Here is a 19,381-nt window from a genome sequence, read left to right as displayed (position 1 = left end):
TCTCATGTACTGCAATAATGCAATAAATTCACTGGAGTTGTATAGTTGAAATTTTTGAAGGTCTTTGATAGATTGCCATATGATAAGCTGGTAACTAAATCAAAACAGATGGATTGGACAAGTGACTAGCGAGTTGGATAGCTAATTGACTTTAACCTCATACATAACCAACCGATACCTGATAGGTATTGGTTTGTTATGTAGTGGAGTGCTGAACAGATTTGTTTTGGGCCATTATTGTTTAATTTTTATGTTAATGATATTGGAACAAACTTAACTGAAGATATGTAGCTGTTCGCCAATGAAGCAAAGTTGAGATGAATGCAGAGCAGAACAGATGTTATAGTCTCATGGAGAATCTCAGTAAAGTCTCCACTCACTTGACTACTACTGGGTGAGTAGTCAAGTGAGTGGAGCTGTCAGTTTAATGTTGGAAAGTGTAAAATCTTGAAATTTGGAAGGTGAGAACAGGATGCAAAGTATACAGTTAATGGGGCAATCTGGAAGGAGGAGGAAGAACAAATTAGAGATTTGGGAGTGATGGTAGATAGAGATTCGAAGTTTAGGGATCACATTGCTGAAATTGTGAGAACATTGCAACAGATTATGGCAATGATGCAGATATGCAGAAGAAATGAGGTTGTGGTTCCCTTGCATAAGTTCTTGATCGGGATGCATATGGACTACTGTGCACAGATCAAGGGGATGAGGATATCTTAGAGGGAGTCCAAAGATGATTCACTAAGTTGGTATTGGATTTATGAAAGGTGGGATATGAAGACAGATGGAGGCAATGTAATTTTCAAGCCTTGTGAATAAAAAGAAAGAGAGAGGATATGAATGAGATGTATAAGGAGAAGGGTTATTAACAGAGTAATGTGGAAGAGATTTTTCCTGGAGTAGAGAGAGACAAGAGTAGAATAATAGGCTATTCCTTCTATCTTCAGTGTTATATTCCCCCTTTGTGAAGTTGAACAATCTTAATCTATTTCCACTCCTTTGGAATTGCTGCAGTATTGAGAATGGATTATTTCCTCTCATAAGGTTTCTACCTGACCTTTGAAAATACCAAAAAAATTCAAAATATTTGTAAAGTCAGTGAAACCATTATCAAATGCAGTAATAGAAGATGAATATACCAGCTCCTGGTTAAAGTTTGTCATCTTTTAAGTAGTACCAGGGCAACTCTGATGTTGAAAAGTGTACTATCATAAATTTTCTGTCATTTAAAATTTTTTTACAGGTTTTAGTGTATTTGGCTGAAAAAGGAATGGATATATAATATTAATTGTAAGTAATCAGAAATATTTTTCTTATTTCTTGTATTCTGCTTGACCTATGTGAAATTATGGCCCAGTTTTTTGTTAGAATATGATTTTAGAATAACTCATCTTATTTGGGAATTAGCAAGTACTATGACGATTATTGCTCTCTGCTATTCTCTAAATTCTCTCTAAACTTTTCTGTATGTCCAGGATTCAGTTCCTGCATTGCTGTTTAGATCAGACACATTTTTATTTTTATTTTTATTTTATAAAGTTGTCATCTGTGATGATTTGAAAAATTCCTCTATTCCTTTCCTGCTGTACATTTTTGTGGGATCATAGACACAAATATATCATTTTCCTATTTTGAAATTTTCCCATTCGCTATCCTTGAAATTGTCTCTCATTCTTTATCTCCATATTTAGTATTGAATACTGTAACTGCTCTGTCCTTTCCCCATTCCTAATCCCTGAATAAACATGATATTATTCAGAAGGATCTCACATGCTTGAGTCTTCTTGGTCTCAGTTTATTTTAATCAGTTAATATATTTTTCATTTAAATTATTTAGATTTTTTTTTTTTTTTGTAGGTAATAGTTGCCCATCTCTTGCCACTAACTAATATATCACTCAACAAGGATGGCTCAAAGTAAGTGCAGGAGTTTTATTTAATAGATGATTATATTATTGAACACAATAAAAAATTTGTCTCTCATTAGGTTTTGTGAATTAAAATTAATATAAACAAAGAAGTGTTTTCTTTATGAATTTGTGTAGGTTGTAGTTGTGTAGAAATGTATTATAAAGAATGGCAGTGGGAGAGTGAGCAAAATGTTTATTATTTTATTTTATTTTTTTATTACTCCCACACACAAGACACTATACAGTCTATAGTAAATAAATTCTGTGTGGTTTTACAGAATGAAGAAAAAAGTAATCTTGTCATTTCATGTAGGGGGTGTTAAGAGTGGTTTTGAATAGCAATAGGAGGGAGGTCAGAACACTGATAGTTCAAGAATGAGAAGTATTTAGAATATCAAGTAACTGTGATGTTAATATGGCTGTGGAACTGGATGGGATATAACCACATATTCTACAGGAATGTGCAAAAATGCTGGCAGTGCTCTTGACTCAGTTGTTTAACAGAAGTCTGGCAACAAGAATAGTCCAACAGGAAGAGTCGAAAGAAGTAAAAATAGTGTTGATGCATAAGTGAGAATCCAAGTCAGTAGAGTCAAACTATAGGCCAATATGGATATCAAGTATAGTGAAGGTGTTGGAGAGGCTGGTTAGACACAGAATAGACATGTGGATTGATGAGAATGGAAGGCTTTCAAGAGAGCAGCATAGGTTTGTTAGCGGGCAGTCATGCTTTTGTAACTTGGTCACATTTTATAATAGGATGACTAGCGTATTGGATGGGGAAGATGCTTATACAGTGATTTATTTTCGATTTTGAAAACATTTGAACATATACCATATCAATTGTTTGCTGATGATGCTAAATTAGGAAGAGCAATTTTTGTCAGGAAATTCTGATGTATTGTTGTTACAAGAGGATTTAAATAGGTTGGTGCTTTTGGCTGAAAAATGGGGATGTCATTTCAATTTTACCAAGTGTAAAGTTTGGCCAGAGAAGATGGAATGAGGTTTATCACATTGCAGGAACTTTGCTTCAGGTGGTGGAGAAAGCAAGAGATCTGGGCATCTTGGTGGATAGGGGAACTGAAGTTCAGGGGGACACATTGTGAAACTTGCAAGGATTACCCAAAAATCGCTGCTATAATGTGAAGCATGCTGACATTTAAGGATAAGGAGATCCACATGAGACCTAATTAGTGCCCTACATAGTTTCACTCTGTAGGGCACTAATTAGGTCTCATGTGGATTTCTGTGCATTAGATCTGGTCACCTGGCTATGTTGGTGATAGGGAAACCTTGGAGAGGGTGTGCAGAGACAAATAACTAAGACTGTTACAGGACTGGAATATTGAATATGATGACAGATTGAGGGAATGTAATCTTCAGAGCTTGGCAAATAGCAGCAGGAGGAGGAGTGGTATGATTGGGACATATAAGTTGGTGAAAGGAGCCTACCAACTAGATATAGGGGAATTATTGCATAGGATAATGGGTGATGCAAGAACAAGACATCATCCCTGGAAACTCTACAAGGGTCATGTGATTTTTTGCTTGGCAGGTGGTGAATGAGTGGAATGCATTTCCAGAGCAGGTTGTGAGTGCTCCAACATGGAATCTGTTCAAGGCACAGTATGATAGTTATTACGGTGGTCCGTGAATGTTCATCCTTATGCGATGAGTCTTCAGACTCCTTGGAGGCTTGTAAGAAACACTAATACTATAAAGAGGTGTCTGAAGATACAATCTCTTAATGATGAACATTTTAATTTAAGATGACAAGTTATAAGTATGAAAATCTGGGATTCAAATCTGTGTACAAGTTGATTACTCAGAATCAACAGAGTAATGTACAGATAATGTGAATGACAGGTTTGTATGCACACAAATAAAGTAAAAATACTTCCCCTCTGTAATACTGGCATAAGAGTAAATCTAAATAATGTCAGTCACTGTGGCTAAATTAAATAACAATCCTCCCTTGAAAAATTCTCAAAAAATAATTTAAAAACAAAAAATCTTACAAAAAAATTCTTCCATATTCACTTCACTAACATTCATGTTATAATCACTTAATCTAAATGACCTGTATCATCATCTTCAGGCATCCTAACCCGATCTCCTGCAGGAATGCTAGGAGTATCAGAAACATAGGGGTAGAGTTTGTTGCCTTGGTCAATATGTTGGGACCTCAGATTGTAGGCATTAGTGAGACCTGGTTATCATAATCAGACAAGTTAACTAGTATCAGGTGTAATGGGTACAGTATTTTGAATCCAGATTGTTTGAATCTGGAATGAAATCAAATGATTGAATCCAGTTAGTGTTGAGACCTATGATTGTAATACCAGTAACAGTGTTTCGTGTGACAGTGAGTTTGAAGCCATCTGGTGTGAAGTGGAATCTAACAAGATCAAATACATAGAGATGAAGAAATGCATCACCAAATAGAAATGATGGGCATGAAAAGAGTATAATCATAATTGGGGACTTTAATTATCTGAACATTGATTAGTTAACAGTAAAATCTCATGAGAAGAATGAAACTGAATTTATCGAGCTGTTGCAAGACAACTTCCTCAAGCAGCATGTGACGGAAGGAACTAGAGATCAGTGTTAGATTTCATTATAGTGTCAGAGGGTGTTTCAGTTAAAGATGTAGCTATTCTGGTTGGTGACAGTGATCATGCAGCACTCACTTCGGAAGTGGCTAAGTTTATGAAAGTTCCATTCAGAAAAGGTTGCATGCTGAAGTACAAAGCAGGAAATTATGACCACCTCAGGAGTAGTTCACCACAATACTAGCGGTTACTGAATGGGAAAAATATTGACAGTGCATGAGAAGCATTTAAAAAATACTTAAATGATGCAGTATTAGAATATGTCCCGAGAGTTCAAAGAATAAATAGGGTAGGAGTCAAATGGATGTGTAATCTTATTAAGCCAGAGATTCGTAAGTAAAGGATGATGTAGAAGGAATACCATGTGCATAAGGATGATGTCTGTTATGAAAATTATAAGTGGCAGGCCAGAAGAGTCACAACTGTTGTACAGAAAGCAAAGTTTGAGTACAAAACGAAACTGATTCTTCAAGTTAAAGACAACCCAAAGAATTCTATCGATATGCTGCAAGTAAAAGAAAGAATGAATATGAAAGAATAACTCTACTGAATACAGATGGTGTGTGAGGGTGAGAGATGCAGAAGAGGTTGTTCGAATCATTTTGCTAAAAGCTATCAGATTTTCACTTTACGACAAATCTTGTAAGTTGAGAAATCATGGGAATATAACAGAGATCGGTATTTAAGTTTTGTAGATCTGGAAAAGGCATATGACAAGATGCCAATAGAAAAGCTATTCAAAACACTACAGTTGTATGGTGTCAACGGGACATTATATCAAGCAATACTTAGTCTTTATTTGAGTTGTAAGTCAGCAGTTAGAATTGAAGGAAGTACAGGACGATGGTTTAATGCTAAATCTGGTGTCAGACAAGGATGTACATTATCCCCTCTGTTATTCATTATCTATATGGATCGCATCAGTGTATTATTTAACTAAACTGATGGCGAGTGGATGGGAAGAATGCCTAGAAAGGATAAAGGGGAATACAAGAACATCAGTCGTATATCTGGAACAGGAAATCTGATATGTCTGGCTTGGCTCAACATGGAACAGACAAAGACAACAATATTCTTTGGTTTGAAATGCCTACTACATTCGTAGTTAGTACGAATATGAGCATTTGTTTAATGAGAGTGCTGAAGCATGGTTTCATCGTCTGAACTTGAATGACTGCCTATCTTTATCGAAAATATGGGAAAATCTTATTAGATTTTCCCATATTTTAGGAAAACATTAAGGATGTGTTATTAGAATTACAAATCCTTAATGGGTTTTTTTTTACAGTTATGATTACTCTATGTTTCCTCAGTTATAAAATTATGTTGTTGTAAGTATAACATCACATAGTTCTTTCTGTTTCAAATCAATCCATTGTTTGTGTTCTTCTTTGTAATCAACTGACATTGCCACTGAAGATGGTGTATAAGTTTCATATCAAAATATCTGGCCTTCTACACAAATAAATAATATTACCTATTCTTTGTGTTTTCATGTAAATAAGTAATATAACTATCGCACAAGTTTTACTAAATGAATGAATCCTTGAAAGCTGGGAATGAATGCTGCTAAGAAGGTGATGAGGGCTAGATTTTTCTCTCATAGAGTGGTGCGTGATTGGAATGGATTGCCTTTGGATGTTGTATGTGTGTGTGCAAGCAGTGTGAATGAATTCAAGAACAGGTATGTTAGTTGGTTCTTGTACTATGTGGCCTCCCTCGATGAGTCCTTGACTCCCGGGAGATCTCTTTTAATAATAATAATAATTATTATTATTATTATTAGTAGTAGTAGTAGTACTTTGTGTATTGGTATATTGGTGGATAAGAATTTAAAGTTCAAAGGTCACATAGCAAAAGTTGCAAATACAACTCAGAGGATAATTGCTATGTTGAAGCGAACCTTCACATGTAAGGATAAGGAAGTAATTTTGCCTCTTTATAAGGCTTTGATAAGACCACACTTGGATTACTGTGCGCAGATTTGGTCTCCCGGGTTCCAAGGGGATAAAGAAGCTGTGGAAAAGGTGCAAAGAAGAGTTACAAAGATTATATCTGGATTATGGGATTTAAATTATGAGGACAGATTGCCAATATGTGGATTACAGACTCTGGATAACAGGAGAAAGAGGGTGATATGATAGAGGTCTAGAAATGTTTGAATGGGTGTTATAGCATTTCAAATGATGAAATGTTTCGTTATATGGAAGGCAGGGAGAGAACATGGGGGCATCCATGGAAGTTAAGGTTCTCCCAGAGAGCAGTGAGTGAGTGGAATAATTTGCCCTTATGGGTAGTGAGTGCATCTAGTGTAAATGAATTTAAAGGAAGGTATGATAGCTGGGTTGGGTAATTTTCAGCCTCCCTTGATGAGTCCTTGACTTCCTGGAGGTCTCAGATAATAATAATAATAATAATTATTATAAAACCACAGCTCACCTTAACTGTCCAAACTATACCTTTACCACAAGAATAGTATTGCTTTTGTACAATCCAATATTCCTTCCCAGAAGACAATAAATTTTTCAACTCTCCATTTTGACTTTCTGTGGTTTATGGTTTTCAGTCTCATTATTATCATTATCATTATTATTGGATCCCATGGAGTCAAAGACTCATCCATGAGGTCCCTTTGACACACACACACACACACACACACATACAGCTCATCATACCTTGATTTAAACACATTCAAATTCTCTGCAGACAGAGCATTACACTCTTAGTCAAGACATTCCAATAATTCACAACACTGCATGCAAAAAACCTGCTTCTCACTCCCTTGTTCACACCCTCCTTGTACAGCTTCCAGAGATGGCCACTTGTTCTTCCCTGATCTCACAAGATTTAATGAAAAACCTCTTCAACATTGATCCTATAACAATCCTGTTAGCAACTTGTACATCTCTATCATATCACCCCTCTTCCTTCTATCGACTAGACTGTAAATTGTATCTTCTCATCATTCCTCGGATTCAACATAACAAAGATCAGAAAATACCTTAGTCAATTGCCTCTGGACTCTTTCCAACATCTCCTTGTCTTTTTGAAAACTAGGTGACCAAATCTGCACAGTAGTTTACATGTGGTCTAATCAAGGCTTTATACAATGGAACAACAATCTCCTTACTTCTATAAGTCAGTGTCCTCTGCATCATTCCCAGAATTCATTGTGTTGTTCTCACAATTGTGCCAAAGTGTCGCTAAATTTTAGATCCTTATCCACCATTATCCCAAGATCTCTTATTCCCTCCACCTTCAACAATATATCTCCACCAAGCATATATTCTACATCCCATCTTTGTTTCCCAAATTTTAAAACCTTATATTTTGCAACATTGAGCTGGCATTCTCACTCCTGTCCCCATTCACTCAATCTATTCAAGTCTTCTTGTAAGGCCAGAACATCTGCTCTACACCACATAGTTCATCCCAACTTTGCATCATCTACAAACAACTGAATATCCCCATGCAAATCTTCCCCAATATCATTAACATACAGGTTAAACAGCAGTTGTCCTACAGCAGACCCCTGTGGCACACCACTGGTGACTCTCTCCTCTTCCGGGACATTGCTCACACACACACACACACACACACACACACACACACACACACACACACACACACACACACACACACACACACACACACACACACACACACACACACACACACACACACAAAAACTTGTTGATACCTACCAGATAGTCAATCTCCAATCAATGCAAAATGGCAACCCTATCTACTTTAGTTTGACTATCAGCTTATCATGCAGTAATCTATCAAAAGCCATTGCAAAATCTAAGTATATTACTGTGTATCCAACTATTTGTCCAATAAATCCATCAGATTATTGCATTACTAAAACATGATCTCCCTTTAGTAAATCCTCACTATTTATCAAAGATAATAATAATAATAAAAATAAAATCTTAATATTATTATTAAGAGAGACCTCCAGGGCATCAGGGACTCATTGAGGGAGGCAACATACTATACACACCATGTGTCATACTTAATCTTGAATTCATTCCACTGTTTGCACTCAAACACCAATGGCAATCCATTCCAATCATGCTCCACCCTATGAGAGAAAAATCTAGCCCTCACCCCCTTCTTAGTGGCATTCGTTCTCAGCTTCCAAGGATGCCCTCCTGTCCTTTCCCCACCCTCGATAAATTGAAAAATTCTATCAACTTAAATCCTGCTCCTGTATGACCCTTTCAGAAGTTTGTAAGTCTCAATCATATCACCCCCCTGTTTCTCCTGTTTGCTGGTGTTTGCAGTTTACAAATTCTCAATCTGTCTTCATAATCAGTATTCCACAATCCTGATATCATTTTTAACACTCTCCTTTGCATTCTCTCCACTATATCAAAATCACAACGGAAACCAGGAGACCAGACCTGTGCACAGTAGTCCAGGTGAGGTCTTATCAAGGCCTTGTAAAGAGGCAAAATGGCATCCTTATCTTTACATGTGAATGTTCGTTTCAGCATTTCAATTATCTTTTGAGTTGTATTTGCAATCTACATTTCTCCTGAACTTCAACTTCCTATCTACTAACACTGCAAGATCCCTAGCCTCATCAGTTTTTCTAGCATAATCCCACTAATATAATACAACATTGGATATCTAATCATGCCAAAGTGAATGACTTTACATTTACTAACATTGAACTGACATCCATTTTCCCATGCTGACAATTCCAGCCTATTCATATCATTCTACAAGTACTGTATATCAGCAGCATTCCTCATTACCCTACCTATCTTTGCATCAGCAAATAGCTGTAAGTCGCTTGACAAATCCTTCCCAATATCATTAATGTATAGCAGTGCCATAACGAGGGCGTGGTGAAAGAGGCACCCACCACGGGTGCAACTAGGTTTGGGGCGCAAAATTAAAAAATAAAAATAAATAAATAGATATAAAAGTCTACTATTTTATATTGTATTTTTAAATTTTGGCAATACGGTACTTTAGACATACAAATTCTGCAACACAGCAGAATTCCGCTACATTTGGTAACACCGGTGAGTTCCAATTTGTCTCAAGTTAGATGGCAACGACAGCACCCAATATCGCGACTTGAATCACTTTGAACATAAAATTTCTTTGCAATTGCTCTCGTTTTTGTCTCAAGTAAATTGTTCCATCGCACCATTAACTGTTAATGAATGTATTTTCCCATTTATGATTTTGTAGAATTTTGTATCTCGAAATTCCCATCTAATCCTAAACATTTGCATAGATAATATAATACATTCTTCCGTTATCCTCCTAATGTGTCTATCTACCCATCCCAAGTTTATTACCTTCCATATTATAATTTTAATCCCTTTATGACCTCCTTCGATATCATTCCATCTCCCCGAATCCCTCGTTTCATGACCCACCCACAAAAATTATTCGCCAGCCCTTATTTACACCCATCAAACCCAGGATCCAATGAAAATCACAATCTTCCCACCCTCAATATTTCCATTCGTCTCTACTTTTTGTAGATAAGAGAATTTAAAAAAATCATGTAATTATTATTAGTCTTGTCATTCATAAGATCAATTTCGTTGTTGCTGTGTCATAATTATTGTTAGATATTTTCGCTCTTTTGTGGAACAAAACATACTGGAAAGACAGATAATTTTGTTTATATACAACATACTAGCATACTGAGTAAGTACTATAAATAATTATATTAATAAAAACAAAAATTTAAATTAAAAAACACTTCTAGGGTAATATGCCACCAAAAAACCTTCCGGTGCACAGTTTAAAAAAATAAGAGAACAGAAGATTATAAATATAAAGAAAAATATAACTCCAATTGATATTTTTATTAAAAAATCATCTACACCTCTAGTTCATTCAAGCTTAACAACTGAATTAAATCTGCCTTCTACAAGTAGTTATGTTTCATATGAAATTGAAACAGAAGAGAAAAGTACAATTGAACTTCAAAACCAGGAAATCAAGAAGCAATGTAATAATGATAATTATATGGTGGATGTTAAATTAGAAAATATTGATAATGCAAAAATAATACATTTTAATGATCCCACAACATGGCACATAACCAATAGTAACATACAAATATGTTCAACATGGACCCAAATTGTGTGATAATATAAGTATTTATCCTGATACAGAAAATCGGCATTTTGATAAAAAATAGTTTGTAAAAACCATGTGAAACGGAGAAAAAGTACTCAGAAATTGGTTGATATATTGCAAGCGAAAAGATGCGCTGTTCTGTTTTACATGTATTCTTTTCGGAAAAAATCAGAATGTATGGACTACTGCGGGATTTCGAGACTGGCAGCATTTGAATCCTATGTTACCATGTCATGAAAATTCATCACATCATAAAAAAAATTATGTCAAATGGAAAACTATCGAATAAAAAATTAAGAAAGATGGTTTTATAGACGATAAATTACAAGAAGCAATTTTAAAAGAAAAAGAAAAGTGGAGGCATAGAATTAATTTGTCATTACAATCCTATTATTGTGCAACATATTGAAAGTCATAAGAAAAATCAAGTTAATTATTTCTCTCCTATAATACAAAATGATATAATTAATATAGTTGCTTCTAAAATTAGACAGCATATTATTTCAAATATTCAAAAAGCAAAATATTTTTCTATTTTATTTGATAGCACACCTGACACTTCTCACCAGGAACAGATAACTCAAATTTTGCACTATGTTAACATTGATCCTAACACAAATAAATGTAGCATTGAAGAAACCTTCATAGATTTTATTGTGACACATGAAAAAACTGGCAAAGCACTTGCGAATGACATTGAAAAAAAGTTACTATCAGACGGATTAAATATTAGAAATATAAGAGAACAGTCATATGATAATGGAGCGAATATGGCAGGTAAATACAAAGGGGTATAAGCCAGGATATTATGTTTAAACAATATGGTGAAGTTTGTTCCATGCACTGCTCACAGCCTTAATTTAATAGGCGTGCTTGCTGCACAAACATCTGTTCAAATGAAATCATGTTTTAGAACAATTCAACAATTGTTTAACTTTTTTGTAAATTCTACTAGTAGATGGGATCTTTTAAAGGAAAAATTATCTGTTCGTCTTAAAGGTTTAAGTGACACAAGGTCTGTGAAAGCTAACGCAGTAAAAGCCTTACGAAATCAAATGCCTTTAATTATACAACTTCTTAATGAAATGTGTGATGGACAAAGACAAGTTACAGTAGACTCCGTAACAAATGCTCGAATGTTGCTAAAATTATTAACAAAATTTAATTTTGTTGCACTATTAATATTTTGGGATACAATATTAGGAAAGATAAATAAAGTAAATTTACTTTTTCAAGAAAAAAAAACCACAGTCAAAAATGCTGCGAAAATGATAAAAGCTCTAAAAAATGAAATTCAACAGTACCGAAATGATTTTTTTGATTTGCTTCACAATTTGGCAAAAAGTTTAGCTGAAACAATAAATATTGAAACTTACATTCCAGAAAAGAGATGGCGCAAAATAAAAAATATGCCTGGTGAGAAAGCTACTGATGATTCGTTTTCCATGAATGAAACTACATTATTAAAAAAGAAATGTGTGAAGTTTTAGATCTAATACTCATACAACTCAATGATAGATTTACTGCTTTACAAGTGGTTGCAAACGACTTCAGTTTTTTAAATGGACATGATTTAAAAATTATGCAGCTAGATGATCTCAAACAATGCACAGCTGACCTGGCATTGAAATATAATAGCGACTTAGATGCACCAGAATTTGTATGTGAAATTGAGAGGTTCAAATATCAAGCTATGGAAGTTTTTGAAAATTTATGCGATGTGGACGCTTTTCAAATCTTGCAAAAAAATTACCAACTTTCTTTACAAAACACATCCAAATCAAGACATAGCCATTAAGGATTTTCATAACAATGCCTGTAACAACAGCTTCCTGTGAACATTCATTTCGCAAATTGAAAATTGTAAAATCGTATCTTCATTCTTCTATTGGACAAGAGTGATTGACAAACATGTCTATAATATCAATTGATAAAGATATTGCAAAAACATTAAATTATGATGATATAATAGATGTGTTTGCAAATGAAAAAGCTAGAAAAATTTCTTTATAAAATATGCTGAACTTACTTTTGTTTTTATTATATTATTTTATATTATACCTGTCATGTATTTCTTTAATTTATTTGTCATTGAATATGAATAAAAATTTGTTCTTATTTAATAGATTATTTATTTATACAAATACATAATTGGATTTACAGGCAACTCATTTTGATGGGGTTAATAGCAAGTATTTAACATATTGCATTTAGTAAAATAACTTGTTACATTTAAATTTTTCAAACTTTTTGTTATTTTTGCATTGGGGGGGGGTACAAGTTAGACACTTGCCACAGGTGCTTCATACCCTTGTTATGACACTGATGTATAGATTGAATAACAGTGTACAAAGCACTGCTCCTTCTGGTATACCACTGGTTACCTTAAATCTTGTAGACTTGATATCTGTCAGTCAGCCATCCTCTTATCAACACTAATATTCTATAACCAAACCCATATACTCTAATTTATACAACAGTCTACCATGATGTATTCTTTCAAAAGCTTTAGCAAAATCCAAAAGTATCATGGTGTACTATTCCCCTTATCTCTTCAATGGTAACATTGTTATAGAATGTGAGGAAGTTGCTAAAACATGATCTTCCCTTAGTAAACCAATATTGCTTATTGCAAAGTAGAGATTCACTGTCAATCCATTTCTGAATGCTAGTCCTAACCAATTTTTCCCAAATCTTCACCCCTCCCCCCAAGATACTAATTGGTCAATAGTTGGATACATTGGTCTTTGCACCATCCTTAGGCAATGGAATTACCATACATTCTATCCATTCCTGCAGAATCTTCCCTGTTCTGAGACTCATATTAAACATCCTGGTTAAAGGAATAGCCAGTTCAGCTGAACACTCTTTTAGCACACGTGCCGATATCCCATCAGTCCCTATTGCTGAATTCTTATTCAATTTGTGCAACAGCTCTAATACCTTGTCCTCATACACCTGAGTTTTTCTTCATCCAGGGAAGAGGTAGCAGTGAGCTCAATGTTGCGTATACCAGATTGATAGCTTTTAACAAAATGGGTACCTCATTCTTTCATATTCATTCTTTCTTTTACTTGCATCATATTGATAGAATTCTTGTGGGTTGTCTTTAGCACACAGAGCCAGTTTCTTTTCGTACTGGAATGTTTACAGTTGGAATATTCTAAATAGGAATATTCTATTTTGTAATGATGTGCATTACAAAAATTAATTAATTTTTGTAATGCACATCATCCTTATATACACGGTATTCCTTCCACATCATCCTTTTCTTACGAATCTCTTGCTTAATAAGATTACACATCCATTTGACTCCTACCCTATTTATTCTTTGAACTCTTGGGACACACTCCGATATTGCATCATTTGAGTATTGTTTAAATGCTTCCCATGCACTGTAGATATTCTTCCCATCCATCAACAATCCCATTCCACTGAACTTAGTATACTCCTCAGTTGGTCATAATTTCCTGCCTTGTAGTTCAGCATGTAACCTTTTCTGAATGGAACATTCATAAACTTAGTCACTTCCCAAGTAAGTACTGCATAGAGTGTCACCAATCGGATGCAGAATAGTTACATCTTTAACTGAAATGCCCTCTGACACTATAATCAAATCTAACACTCTTTGACCTCGAGTTTCTTCTGTCACATGCTGCTTGAGGAAGTTGTCTTGCAACAGCTCGATAAATTCAGTTTCATTCTTCTCATGAGATTTTACTGTTAACTAATCAATGTTCAGATAATTAAAGTCTCCCATTATGATTACTCTTTTTGCGCTCATCTTGTATATTTGGTGATGCATTTTTTCATCACTAGCAACCAATCCACCAGATCTGTAACAACACCCCACTATGTAATTGATCTTGTTAGATTCCTCCTCACACCAGATGGCTTCAAACTCACTGCCACATGAAATACTGCTGGTAGTACTACAATCATAAATCTCAACTGTAACTGGATTCAAGTCATCCGATATCATTAGCAGCACGCTCCCTCCTCTCCTATCCTTTCTATCCTTCCTAAAAATATTTACACTTGATACCACTTAGTATGCCTGTTTTTGATAGCCAGGTCTCACTAATACCTACAATCCGAGGTCCCTACATATTGATAAAGCAACAAACTCTACCCCTTTGTTTTTGATACTCCTAGCATTTGTGTACAGACATAACAATCTACTTGCATTTTCTTTTGTATACTCTTGTCTGCAGTCTGCATGATACAGTTGGACAAGTTGCAGATCTCTATTTTTCTCAAGTGCCTTATACATGTAGACATCTTTGCACACTTTTGATGAGTCTGAATCAGACAAACACAAAGTTGAAATCATTCTCTCCTCATGAACATTTTGTACAAGACTCATATTAAAAGATACGTCAAGGCAGAGGTCAGCTCCCTGGCACATTCCTTCAGAATATGTGGTGATATATTATCAAGTCCCACAGCCTTATTAATATCGAGTTTGCTCATTTCCCCATGCACCTCTTGCTCACAGTCAGTCTCTCCTCTCCCCCATCATCAACTGCTCTCAATCTCTCCATGATGTCACATTCACAAGAATGAAAGTCCTTTATGAACTGTTCATTAAGTATCTCCTCTATGTCTTCTGCAGTAGTTGTCCTTATTTTCTCCAATCAATGTCATCTTTCCATAATCATTATTTTTTTTTTGCTGTCTACATACTGAATAATCTCCTCTATATCTTCTCTCTGCAGCAGTTGTCCTTATACCATTTTCTCCAATCAATGTCATCTTTCCATAATCATTATTTTTTTTGCTGGCTACATACTGAAATGACTCCTAGGTTTCGTTTTGGCTTCAATAGCTAACTGCTGCTCATACCTCACTTTTGCCACCCTTACCAACCAAGTCACTCTCCTTGCCTCATCATTGTCATCCTCATGGAATTGCTTATTACCACTTCTCTTATGCTTCCATAATGTCTTTTTTCTCTGTATAGCATGCTTAATCTCTTCATTCATGCATTTAACACCTACCTTATTTAAAATTCTCACCTTTGGAATACATTTGGACATTGATTTTACTAAATAGTTCTTGAATATCCTCCAAGCTGTATTGATCTCTTTTCCAGCTAATTCCTCATTCCATGCTACACCTGCAAGCTGTCTTCTGAGCTCTTCATAATCACCAGCCTTGTAGTTCCACATATACCCATTTCTCACAGAGGTCCTCACACTGCTGGTAACCACCCAGGTAATCACTTCATGTCACTATCACCAACTGGAGGGTGATTTGACACCTCATTTATAATTACATCCTCTGATGAGATGATCAAATCCAAGACCCTCAATCCTTGTGTGCCCTCTGTTACCTACTGTATGAGGTAGTTGTCCCTCAAAAACTCAAGAAACTCATTTTCTTTACTTCTAGTTGCTATGTCTTCATCCCAGTCTATATTGCCATAGTTAAAATCACCCTTTTCTTATTTGCTTGGCTAATTTGATTATACATTTCATAGTCAGTACCATCCACATTACCAGGTCTATAACAACATCCAAAGTATTTAATTCTAATCACCTCTATCTCACACCATACTGCCTCAGAACCACTGGCACTATTTCCCTCTTGCATCTCTACTTTGTATGGTCTTAATTCTTTCTCTATCATCAATAGCACTCCCCTCCCTTTTTATCCTTTCTATCCTCATAAAATACATCATAACCTTCCATCTCTATTCCTGTCAGGATGTCATCCTCATCCAACCATGTCTCACTTATTGCAACAATTTTTGGATGAATAGACTCAATTAATGCAACCATTTCATCTGCCTCTAGCATTTATATACAAACACAGCAGCTTATCCCTTGTTATGTAGTTAGTTTCCTTGTCACCACTTATTTGATGTGCGTTCTCCATGCTTAACTCAAGCAATTTCATTTCTCCTTATTCCTCCTTTCTTTCATGCTTAACGGTGATCAGAATACATTTTGGAAAATTATGGAGACAACTAACGGGTGGGAGTAAAACTTTAGTTTAATATAAACTAAAATACACACTCAATGTTTCAACCTTCGTATCCAGGTATGAAGCCTGACCAACCGTTACAACAATTATTCACCTGACCTCTGGTGAAAAAAAAAATAAAAAATAAAAAATAAAAAAAAACCTTTACAACATCAAAGCTAGAGTCCTATTATTATTATTAGTAGTAGTATTATCTATTAGGTTACAAAATTAAATTGGGCTGGAGAGCAACATGTTTATATATTAAAAAAAAGAGTTATACATATAAATTTCAACCAATTGTATGGAATAGTTTCCAATCAAAGCTGAGGTTGAATTGCTTCAAGTCGTAAAGTATGCTAGATACTAAGTAGGCTGAATATGTGCCATCCAAATTCTTGTAATTTTTATGCTACCATTATTGTTGAGATTAGGGTGGTTAATCAGAATTTCATAGGCTTCTTTAAATTTTCTTTCATACCAGGTTTTTGTATGATGTAAAGAGCAGGTACTTCTCTAATCAATTTGGTGTAGAGTGTTGAGAGCATGAGCTGAGAGGCCTGCTTCACCAAAATTGTTATATTTAATGTGTCTTTTGTGTTCTTTTTCACGTATAGGGATTGTACGTACAGTTTCACCAATATAAGGTAAGTTACAGGTGCAGTAAACGAAATAAACTCGAGGATGAGCCAATGGGAGGAGAGGATTCTTAGAGGAGTTGAATATTATTATTCAACTATTAATATATTAATATAATAATATAATATTATTTAATTTTATAGGTGGTTTAAAAGTGGCATTGAGATTATAATGGTGTAGGATTCTATTGATTTTTTCTGATAATCCTTTAATGTATGGGATGGCTATGGTTTTACTGTATCTATATTCTTTTTTGATGAAGTTTTATGAAGAACGTTATTAACAGTATTTTTGTTATAGCCATTATTTATAAACATGTTGCTAATTATTTTTAATTCTTATTTAAGAGCTTGTTGATTAGAGCAAATTGTTATAGCTCTGTTTTTTAGGGTGTTAATGACTCCAAATTTTTGCGATGGGTGGTGATATGAGTTAGAATGTATATATTGTCAGTGTGTGTAGGTTTGCGGTACACCTTGAAGGATAGACTGCCTGAGGGAAGACATGTGACCAGTGTATCCAATAATGGGAGCGAGTTCTAATTTTCAATTTCAGTAGTAAATTGTATGCATTCATGTTGTTTGTTCAGATAGCTAAGGAATGTGTTTAATGTTTGTTGACCATGTGGCCAGATAACGAAAACATCGTCAATGTATCTAAGCCACACTGTAGGTTTTACAGTAAACGAATCAAGAGCACTTTGCTCAAAAGCTTAGATATGAAAGTTAGCAATTGGGGGGGATAGTGGTGAGCCCATGGTCATACCTTCTTTTTGTAGGTAAAATTTATTTTGTCACACGAAGTAACCGGAACATAGTACTTGGACAAAGAGGGCCGTAATGTCGGGTGAATATTTTTTCCATAGGAGAAGAATTGTGTCACTGATTGGGACATTAGTGAAAAGGGCAGAAACATCAAAACTGACTAATAAAACATCTTTGCTGAGTGTTATGTTTTTAATTTTGTTTATAAAGTGTTGTGTGTTCTTTATATAGGAGGGGGAAATTACCTACCAACTCCTTGAATGTTGATGCTAATTTCTTGGCTAGGTGATAATTAGGAGACTGTCTATCCCTTCAACTATCAGCCGAAGTGGACCGTTTTGTTTGTGTTTGTGTACTTTAGGAGCACCATATATTCTAGGAGGACAGGGGTAATGGGATATAAGTTTTTTAACAGTGTCTGACTGCCAAGAAGTGACAGACTTAAGTAATTTCTCAGTTTTTTTTTCTTTATTCTGTTAGTTGGATTATAGTTTACAAGCTGATAGGTGCTGTTATCGGACACTAGTTGATTCATATGATAGATGTAAGTTGACCTGTCAAGGACGACAGTGGCATTAACTTTGTCCGATTTTGTTATAATTATATCTTGATTAGCTTTTAATGACTTGATTGCTGCTAGTTCTGTTATTGTAAGATTGCTATATAATTCTTTTTATTCAGAACATTGTTGGTTTCTGACCGAATTTTATCAGCTATATTAATAGGAAGAGACTTAATGCCTCTTTCTATGTGGTTATATAAAATCCAGTTTATTAACAGTTCTTGGTGTTACTGCAAATTTAAGGCCTTTATCAAGTAGTGAAAGTTGACCGTTATTTATAGTATGGCTTGATAAGTTGATCACTTGACTATTGCTTGCAGGTGGTTGGTCACTCCTTCTCTCACTTGTTTGTTGTTCACTGTTGGAGCTGTTTACCAGAGAAGAGATATCCTGATTGGTTGGATTTGTATGATTGGCATTTAAATTTCGCCATTGTTTTAGAATATAGAATATGAAATTGGAGGAGGGGAGTTCTCCTTTTCTTTTCATAAGAGTCGGATGTGTTTTTCTCAGAGCTTATTACTGCACGATTTGTTTATGCCAGTAGTAGCGAGATAGATCACCAGTGCAGTTTCTTTTCAGCATTTAAAAAAGGTAAGATTTTTGAGTTATATATCAAATTTCTTCAGCCCCTCTCCTGTTCCCCTCCTTGTGCCTGGTAGTAGTCTTCCACCTTTAAAAGGAGATTTTCACTATCGGTCTACACTTGGCGGTTGGAAGGGACAAGGCAGGTCCTGTTCCACACAACAAAGTCTAGGCCTAACCATGGATACGCCATACGACTACCTCAACTTTAAAGAACTTT

The 19,381-nt window shown here is 35.1% G+C and overlaps 1 protein-coding gene across 1 annotated transcript in view; it reads left to right on the top strand.

The window, feature by feature from the left end:
- Nucleotides 1-19,381, top strand: part of LOC150109432 (uncharacterized) — a 334,156-nt gene that overhangs the window by 138,133 nt on the left and 176,642 nt on the right. The window contains exon 5 of the mRNA XM_090408164.1: nucleotides 1,858-1,916. Within this exon, the coding sequence (XP_090264290.1) occupies nucleotides 1,858-1,916 (59 nt within the window). The remainder of the gene's footprint in view (nucleotides 1-1,857; nucleotides 1,917-19,381) is intronic.

The sequence above is a fragment of the Typopeltis vanoorti genome, chromosome 2 (assembly GCF_054136105.1).
Source record: "Typopeltis vanoorti isolate ZY-2024b chromosome 2, IOZ_Tvanoo_1.0, whole genome shotgun sequence".
In the NCBI taxonomy this organism is placed as follows: Eukaryota; Metazoa; Arthropoda; class Arachnida; order Uropygi; family Thelyphonidae; genus Typopeltis; species Typopeltis vanoorti.
This window is presented reverse-complemented; position numbering and strand designations above follow the sequence as displayed.